The sequence below is a fragment of the Tachysurus vachellii genome, chromosome 7 (assembly GCF_030014155.1).
Source record: "Tachysurus vachellii isolate PV-2020 chromosome 7, HZAU_Pvac_v1, whole genome shotgun sequence".
In the NCBI taxonomy this organism is placed as follows: Eukaryota; Metazoa; Chordata; class Actinopteri; order Siluriformes; family Bagridae; genus Tachysurus; species Tachysurus vachellii.
Genome location: NC_083466.1, coordinates 25343253 through 25353680, shown reverse-complemented (window position 1 = coordinate 25353680; position 10428 = coordinate 25343253). Strand labels below are relative to the sequence as shown.

At 36.9% G+C, this 10428-nt stretch overlaps 1 protein-coding gene across 1 annotated transcript; it reads right to left on the bottom strand.

Annotated features, from left to right (window-relative positions):
- Positions 1-4328: 4328 nt before the first annotated feature.
- On the bottom strand, positions 4329-7493 carry LOC132849251 (lactose-binding lectin l-2-like). Its single transcript, XM_060875506.1, has 5 exons — positions 7462-7493; positions 5950-6028; positions 4958-5092; positions 4732-4837; positions 4329-4399 (listed from the first exon to the last, which is right to left on the bottom strand). Exons 1-5 carry the CDS (start codon positions 7491-7493, stop codon positions 4329-4331), a joined length of 423 nt encoding a protein of 140 aa, XP_060731489.1.
- Between the last annotated feature and the right edge of the window lie 2935 nt (positions 7494-10428).

Below are 10428 nucleotides of genomic sequence, written 5' to 3'. Positions count from 1 at the left end.
GTAAATTACTGTTTATAGTAATAGCCATATATTTAGTTACAGGACATCCTTCTGTAAATTTCAGTTTATAGTAATAGCCATCTGTATATTATGTTCATAGTACATACACATCTGTAAATTACTTCTATATTACCATTTTATTTAATTTATTTAACTCATGTAAACGCTGTATATCCTGCACTTGCTGCTGTTGCACTCTGGTTAGACCTAAACTGCATTTCGTTGCCTTGTACTTGTAATGACAACAAAGTTGAATCTATAAATCTAAATCTAACTACTCTAAAATTAATAAAATAGTAATCTAAAATTAACTACTCATGCATTTCATTAGGAAAACCTGGCTGCTAATTAATCTCTTTATGATGGTGGAAGTAGGAAGCGACTTATTTCTTTCCCACCTGGTTTCTGAATGAATGATTTCTGAAAAAAGAAATCCGTTGTGTATTTTGTCGTCATCTGGGGCCTATTGCACAAAACTAGGATAAGGGATTAAGCCGGGATATCTCGGTGATTCTGGCTCAATTTATCCGTGATCCGGTTGCACTAAAGCTGGATTAGGGGGCAGTAGGATGTTATGGTATAAATTACCATGGAGATTTATTCTGTGGATCTATTTAATCTCATCCCTTATGTCAGTCAGCAGTCACCACAAACAGAAACCAATAGTTATTCCACTGCCCACTATACATTGTTATCACATATAACTAGACCCACTGTCATTATTTAAACATTTGTGATCATTAATTTCAATCATTTTGGAAAATTGATTGATCAAGAAGATGATTTTTAGTTGCTATCATTAGATAATTTACAGTTTCCCATAGACTATAAGGCTATATATATAAAATGATAGAATATTAGGGCCACAGAGGAAAAAAAAAGGAGAATGAAGTCATAATATTGTAACCCATTGTTTTAGAGGAGGACAGTTGTTAAAATGACAGCTGTGGGGCATTTCGTGGAATTCAGTATGGTTTCACAAACAAGGACATAGTTAATCTTTTGACACATCAGCATCACATTGTCATAAGTATCAGGACTGTAAAAAGAATATGCATCTTTTCTGCAGAAAGAACCAGCCACATAAATTTATGCCTTTTTCCTTCTTCCTCAGTGTGGCCCTAATACTCTGTCGTATAAAATAACAAAGTGTAACATTATGTTCCTTCATTGAATAAGGATAAAACAAAGCACAAGCCACAGTAATGTCACATGCCCTCACAGGGCTGACCCTTAATTTGTGAAGGCAGGTGAAAGCATGCCTTCAGGAGGCCAAAGGTCATTTCAACTCTGGCTCTGGTCCTGGCATGGGCATGGCTGTAGGCCTGCTGTGCTTCCTGGGGGTCTGTGAAAGGTGTCAGGAGAAAATACACCCTGGCAGCCATACACCCTGTCCCCCAGCAACACACCAGAGAATTCACCCGTCAACACAAAATCTCATCATTACGACCTCATAAACACAGTGATATTCTTGACACAGCCATGATGTAAAAAGTGGACCGTTTTGGCCCGGTCATGTTTAATCTACATCACACACCACACATACACACACACACACACACACCACACACACGACACCACACACGAAAAGAGACACTTTCTTTATCACACAAGAACATTCAATGGAGTCAGTGAGCAAGCAACCTTGGGTCCTTTGAAAGACGCTATATAAATTAAAGCGATTATTATTATTAACTCATCTATTTATTCATTCATTCATTCATTCATTCATCTTCTACCGCTTATCCGAACTACCTCGGGTCACGGGGAGCCTATCTCAGGCGTCATCTGGCATCAAGGCAGTCTATTTATTCAATTAAATTTTATTTTATTTATATAGCACTTTTCACAATTGTTTCATTGTTTCAAAGCAGCTTTACATTAATAAAAGCAGGAGAACACACAGAAAAATCAGTGGACAACATAAGAAGCAGAGTACAGCGGCTAAGATTAAACCGTACTAGTGAGCGTAGTAATAATATAAGGGTTTGATAATAATTTAATCAAAGCCTTATACAGTGTGATGGAGTTACTTTACACAATTTCACTCATATCTGCAGTCCATTTCAATTAAAAAGTCAAATGTTTCATAATCAGAGTACAACTGCGTTTTTGGAGATGTGAATTAACTATTTGGATTGTAATTGTGATGTTTCAGCGGAGCGGTGAGTGTGTAATTGTGCACTACTTACGCATTCAGGCGGTCTGCAATACTTTGCCACGCTTTTTCTCTTTGCTTTATCACTGTGGAGGTGTTGCCTTTATTCTTAATTATGTCTTTTACCTCCTCGTATGCCTCCATAAGGATTTGTGCCTCCGACGGGGAAAAGTACACCGCTCTAGTTGCCATGGTGAATCAGTGAATCTGTGATCGGTGGCAGGTCTGTTTGAGTGAGCCGTATGCGCGCACATATCCAGGATTGGTTTCACCTGGCTTGATGAATCCGTGTCTGCTCATCCTGGCTTGGTCTTTGTGCAACCAATTAAGCCTGGACGCACTTGTTTTGGATTCATTGAGCTCAGCTCAGTCATTTATCCTGGTTGACTTAATTCTACTTTTTTGCAATAGGCCCCTGGAGTAATTTGTTTGTTTATAGAACTTTGTTAAGACCACCAAGATGTTATTTAGGCCCTGATAAATAAAAACAGAGAAATGAAGAAGGGTGTGTTTTCTTTTTCACAGGACTGTAGATTAACTTTCCAGGCCATAAAATATCAAGTCTGTAATCTTCAATCATGTATTTATTATATCAAATATATCTGAGATGTAAACAAAACTGTCACGGAAAATACAACTCATGTTCATAGACCTGAATGAAAAAAGCTGTGATAATCAGTTTCTTCACTATTTTCTAAAAGTAATTTTTTATAAGCATTTATTTTGTGTATTATTAGCAATTAACATTTAAATTGACACATTTAACCTGGAATTAATGAACAGCTCTTCAAATTGTAGAAACAGATGAAAATGTAGATTTAAAGTCTGCATGAAACATAACCTGTATATATAAATTCATCAATTTCATGCCGCATTTAATTATTTGTTCTGACAAAAACAGCTATTCAAATGTTTGCAACCTGCATTTCATTAAACCTTTAATGTATAATTATATTCCTTTACAATCTTGCTGCAACTTTATCATTTTACACATTTAAAAATTCTCTTTAATATGTAATGAAACATAATGACTATAATATGACACTGAGCATCTGAAGTGACATACAGCTAAGTATGGTGACCCATACTCAAAATTCATTCTCTGCATTTAACCCATCCAAAGTGCACACACACACTGTGAACACACACCCAGAGCAGTGGGCAACCATTTTATGCTCAGTGCCTTGCTCAAGGGTACCTCAGTCGTGGTATTGCTGGCCTGAAACTCGAACCCACAACCTTAGGGTTAGGAGTCAAACTCTTTAATCATGAGGCCACGACTTGCTAGATAAGATAAATTGTCTTCCTTCTGGGCCATCATCCAAGCCAAGATTATAAAGTTCTATTGATAATGATGCATCAATATAAAGTTATATATTAGTTTCCTTGTTTTGGAGTTCTTGGATTTCCTTGTAATGCTTTCACAATTACTTGCTTTTTGACCCTCGATCCCAGACTTGATAGATTTGATTATAACTAATTATGTTTGCCTGTTTTAATCCCAGGCATAGATTGAATTTTGGAGAATAAAATTATGTAGAAATGCATTTAATGTGTTCAGGGGCTTAGATACATATGTGCCTTTACATCTCCTGTTTCAGTTGCATTTTTCTTCATTAAGAACAAAGAACTTTGTCTATGCACTGATTATACACTATGATTATAGACTTAAACTATGCAATTCATTCCTACTGGTTTCTTTAGAACAGTTAAGAGGGAAAAAATATTCACAACACCGCAACTGAGATTTACTGAACTGATATGCAAAGGTGAAATGGAAAATCTGATATTTGAGACCAAACAAAATGTGTGTCGCTTTTAAGGAAATTGCTGTCTTTAAACAGAAACCAGATGAGATCCCATAAGAAAGACACTTATTTAAATACCATCAACCCAGGCTGTATAAAAACATTTCTTAAGGCCCGAATTTTCTAAAAAGTTGAATTATAAAGCAAACACCATTTGTTTGGTGATTAATAAAATGAAAGGGATAAACTGAGATGTTTATTTATTTTCTGTGAGTTTATTTCAAAATGATAATCATTTATATAATAATTTCCTACACACTAAAGCCTGAAAAAAAATTTTATTGATCAAATTAAGTTGCACAGTTAGATTTTTGCAAATTCTCAGTGAAAAGAAAAGATTGCAATAAGACGCTTGGAGCATTTCAGTAAATCCCTTTGGCACACACAAAGGGATATTGCTTTTTACAGTTAATGTCATTCCAGTCCTTCTGTTCTGCAGACAGAAAAAAAAATTATTTATATATATATATATATATATATATATATATATATATATATATATACGTATATATATATATATATATATATATATATATATATATATATATATATATATATATATATATATACGTATATATATATATATACGTATATATATATATATATATATATATATATATATATATATATATATATATATATATACGTATATATATATATATATATATATATATATATATATATATATATATATATATATTTTTTTTTTTTTTAAATCAAAAAGCCACACAAAGCCACGCAAAAGAAGATTTTAGATCTGCTTACTTCCGAAGTTGATGTGCACACAGCATTCTTTAAAAAAATTATTTGGTTCTCTGTGATTCCACTTGAAGGTCACTGTGGTGGCATCAGACCAGAACCATTTAAATTTCTGATAGGAAGAACAGTGGACAGTCTGTTACAGGCTGTAATATTTGATAAAACCTGAAAGTTCCTTCATCTAACTTTGTAAGTCTACAATTTTATAAATGTTGTTTGATACTTAGCGAACCTGCTGACAGCCAGAAAGGCCGATCCATGTTGGCTTATCCGAATATTCATGAGTGCGAATGAGAGCCTTAACAGTTTGATATTCATTTTCATTGTGTATTGAGACCAAATGTCCACCATAACGCTGGCAGGTTTCCTAAAAAAAAACAACAGCAAAAAGAGTTTCTCATATTCAGGTATAATGCATAATACACACACACACACACACACACACACACACACACACATACTGTATAAGGCGTAGCTTTTTGCAGGTCATTTCTTCCTGCGGCCACCAAACTGCACTCTTACTCCACTGTACTCAAACTTGCACCTTAGCCTATCTATAGATGTATATGATACATACTATATACTGTAGGTTTACTCTTCATATTATTCTCCTTCTAGACTTAGAATTTATCTATTTTGACTTAAATTTTTTATTGTCAATATTTTGAAGATTTTAATATTTTAACTTGATCTTATTTATTATCTTCATTTGATTCTTTAGATCTTATGTGTATTTTATGCCTTGCATTTTATGTATATTACGCAAATGCTCTAATTTCCACTTTGGATCAATGATGTCTTATTTTTTAAAAAATCATCTTATTCCTATTTCTAAATTCTGTATTCCATAAAATGCTTAAGAGAATGATTAGGGATAGATGTTGGAGATATCTAGTAACTTAATTTTAAACTTTACATTCAGGTATTTATATATTATATTATATTATATTATATTATATTATATTATATTATATTATATTATATTATATTATATTATTTAAAAAATAAATCTGTTTCTATACTTCAGTAAAGCTTCTTTGAGACAATGTGACAATGTGCTATACAAATAAACTGAATTGAAACTGATTTGAATTAAACTCTTAATATTTCAGGTATTAATGTTCATCGTCACTCTGACCGATGAGCTAATTAAATAGGATTTTCATAACACTGCTCATTGTTGGATAAAGACAGCAAACAGTTGAAATAAACTTTAAATTGTACCTCAGCCAAAGCCCAGTTTACTCTTGTAGCGGCATATATGAAGCACCGATTGCCATAGTTCACCCAGCCATATGGACATCTGCCATATTTAGGGGTCAAGCCCCGAAGGGGCGTAGACACCTATTGTTATCATTAGTTTTCTTATTATTAGGGGTCAAGCCCCAAAGGGGCGTAGACACCTATTGTTATCGTTAGTTTTCTTATTAGGGGTCAAGCCCAGAAGGGGCGTAGACACCTATTGTTATCATTAGTTTTCTTATTATTAGGGGTCAAGCCCCAAAGGGGCGTAGACACCTATTGTTATCGTTAGTTTTCTTATTAGGGGTCAAGCCCAGAAGGGGCGTAGACACCTATTGTTATCATTAGTTTTCTTATTATTATTATTAGGGGTCAAGCCCCGAAGGGGCATAGACACCTATTGTTATCGTTAGTTTTCTTATTATTATCAGGGGTCAAGCCCCGAAAGGGCGTAGACACCTATTGTTATCGTTAGTTTTCTTATTATTATTAGGGGTCAAGCCCCGAAGGGGCGTAGACACCTATTGTTATTGTTAGTTTTCTTCTTATTATTATTTAGGGGTCAAGCCCCAAAGGGGCATAGACACCTATTGTTATCGTTAGTTTTCTTATTATTAGGGGTCAAGCCCCGAAGGGGCGTAGACACCTATTGTTATCGTTAGTTTTCTTATTATTAGGGGTCAAGCCCCGAAGGGGCGTAGACACCTATTGTTATCGTTAGTTTTCTTCTTCTTATTATTATTATTATTAGGGTTCAAGCACGAAGCGCTGGAAACCTATTGTTTTTGTTAGGATTTTTATTATTATTAGGGTTCAAGCGCGAAGCGCTGGAAACCTATTGTTTTTGTTAGGATTTTTATTATTATTAGGGTTCAAGCGCGAAGCGCTGGAAACCTATGGTTTTTGTTAGGATTTTTATTATTATTATTATTATTATTATTATTATTCCACCCTAGAAACGGTCGTGCAGCCCAAACCGTAAGGCCTAGAGAGCTCAAACTTGGTCAGATGGTAGTACTGGTCAGAGTTACTCAGGGCCAAAATCTCAGCGGAATCGGACAATTTGGGGCGCTTCAGCGCCCCAAAACGTGTTTGTCCCCATAACCCCTAAACCCCTAAAACCCCTATGTCCAAATCTCAAGTGCTTTATATCATTGGAATCCTTGGCTCATGACTTAAAAAACGTATATCTCCAATTTCATTTCCGCCATAAAATATTTTCGCTATCGCGCATTTTATCCGAAACCTACTTTTTCTATCTAATCCTAGGTTTTTCGCCTGATCAAGACCAATCCAGTGCAGTAATATTCTCTGGAGTCTCAAAGACAATAATTTTCGAAAAAAAGTCGAAATTTTGATTCAGGGTCCTTAAGGGGCCCCAAAACGTTTGGACTGTGAGGAGCCAGTTTTACTAAAATGTCAATAACTCAAGAATTAAATGAGCTATCAACACCAAACTTGGGACACGTGTGAAAGAGGTCAAACTGAGGTCACAGTTCAAAAACCGTGGCAATTGGCCACTTCATGGCGCTATAACGGAAAAATCACTAAAAACAGCCATTTTTAAAAAAAAAAAAAAGCCCTCTAGCGCCCCCAACAGTCCAAAAACCCAATTTTGTGCTGACTTGTAAGGCAAAGATTCTGATTCTGGTTCTGTCTTGAAATGGGCGGGGCTTTAACCGGTAATAATTAATTTGTAATATTTATAACACTAGCTTACTACCTTTATGTTTTTATGAAATACAGCAAAAACGTGTCAGACACTCAGTGTCTGGTTACTGGTTAGAGACAGCTGAAGGTTTAAAAAAGAAAAAAAATCTCCGACAGGCAGAGACGCAATGCGAGTCGCATACTACCAAGCAAGCACCACGTCTGAACGAACCCCCGTTTACCAGAACTCTACTGGTTAGTAAGTACATATTATTAACGTTACAACCCGAAGTAAAAAGCTGAAGAAACCCTAAACGTTAACGGAAAATACCCGCGAACCCGAGTGACTGAGGGAGAGACAGAGAGCTGTTCTGTGTGTGACTGTGAGTGAGCAGAGTGAGACACAGCAACACAATACATCCGTATGTGTGTAGGGGAGGGGCGCTGTGACTAGCCTATCACTGTAGGGGAGGGGCGCTGTGACTAGCCTATAACTGTAGGGGAGGGGCGCTGTGACTAGCCTATCACTGTAGGGGAGGGGCGCTGTGACTAGCCTATCACAGAACGCTGACACAATCAGCTAGCCAATGATGATTTTCATACAATCCGAGCACAGATATTGACTCGTATTACTCGTATAATACTCGTACTCGGCAGAAGTGCTTTATCCGTACCGGATACTCGTTTCAGCCAAGTATCCGGCTCATCTCTAATGGATATGACTTTGTTTATTTTAGGGAAAACTGGACGGGTGAGTACTTCACATGACATATGTTGTGGCACCCTCTGTAGCATGACATATGTAGCATGACATGACATATATTGTCATGTCAATCCAAAGGCCTTAAACGCTTGAACTCGGGAAATGCTGCTTGCAGCTTTAATTAGGGTTTAAGCGCAAAACGCTGGAAACCTATTGTTTTTGTTAGGATCATTATTATTATTATTATTATTATTATTATTATTATTATTATTATTATTATTATTATTCCGCCCTAGAAATGATCCTGCAGCCCAAACCGTAAGGCCTAGAGAGCTCAAACTTGGTCAGATGGTAGTACTGGTCACAGTTACTCAGGGCCAAAGTCTCAGCGGAATCGGACAATTTGGGGCGCTTCAGTCTCCGATTTCATCTACGCCATTAAATTTTTTCGCTATAGCGCATTTTATCCGAAACCTACTTTTGCTAACTAGTCCTAGGTTTTTCGCCTGATCAAGACCAATCCAGTGCAGTAATATTCTCTGGAGTCTCAATGACAATAATCTTTGAAAAAAAGTCGAAATTTTGATTCAGGGTCCTTAAGGGGCCCCAAAACGTTTGGACTGTGAGGAGCCAGTTTTACTAAAATGTCAATAACTCAAGAACTAAATGAGCTATCAACACCAAACCTGGGACACATGTGAAAGAGGTCAAACTGAGGTCACAGTTCAAAAACCGCGGCGATTGGCCACTTGGTGGCGCTATAACGGAAAAATCACTAAAAACAGCCATTTTAAAAAAAAAAGCCCTCTAGCGCCACCAACAGTCCAAAAACCCAATTTTGTGCTGACTTGTAAGGCAAAGATTCTGATTCTGGTTCTGTCTTGAAATGGGCGGGGCTTTAACCGGTAAAAATTAATTTGTAATTTTTATAACACTAGCTTACTACCTTTATGTTTTTATGAAATACAGCAAAAACGTGTCAGACACTCAGTGTCTGGTTACTGGTTAGAGACAGCTGAAGGTTTAAAAAAGAAAAAAAAATCTCCGACAGGCAGAGATGCAATGCGAGTCGCATTCTACCAAGCAAGCACTATTTCTGAACGAACCCCCGTTTACCAGAACTCTACTGGTTAGTAAGTACGTATTATTAACGTTACAACCCGAAGTAAAAAGCTGAAGAAACCCTAAACGTTAACGGAAAAGACCCACGAACCCGAGTGACTGAGTGAGAGACAGAGAGCTGTTCTGTGTGTGACTGTGAGTGAGCAGAGCGAGACACAGTAACACAATACATCTGTATGTGTGTAGGGGAGGGGTGCTGTGACTAGCCTATCACTGTAGGGGAGGGGCGCTGTGACTAGCCTATCACTGTAGGGGAGGGGCGCTGTGACTAGCCTATCACAGAACGCTGACACAATCAGCTAGCCAATGATGATTTTCATACAATCCGAGCACAGATATTGACTCGTATTACTCGTATAATACTCGTACTCGGCAGAAGTGCTTTATCCGTACCGGATACTCGTTTCAGCCGAGTATCCGGCTCATCTCTAATGGATATGACTTTGTTTATTTTAGGGAAAACAGGACGGGTGAGTACTTCACATGATATGTTGTGGCACCCTCTGTAGCATGACATGACATATATTGTCATGTCAATCCAAAGGCGTTAAACGCTTGAACCCGGGAAATGCTGCTTGCAGCTTTAATTATTATTATTATTCTTCCGTCCGTCATTGAAGTCAATGGCAGCCCATAGAACCGTACGTAGGAAAGTTATGAAATTTGGCACACATGTAGAGGCCAGTCTTAGAAGTTACTGTAGCAACTTTGGTGTGTCTAGCTCAAACCGTCTAGCGCCACCAACAGTCCAAAAACCCAATTTTGTGCTGAATCGTAAGGCCTAGAGGCAAAATTCTTGCAACATCAGAATCAGAATCAGAATCACAAAGGTCTTTATTGCCAAGTATGTTTAGGCAAAATTCTTGCAAAATCAGAATAAGAACCAGAATCAGAAAGGTCTTTATGAGGAACACACACACACTTACACACACATTTACACACACATTTACACACACACACTTACTCACACTCGCACACTCACATAC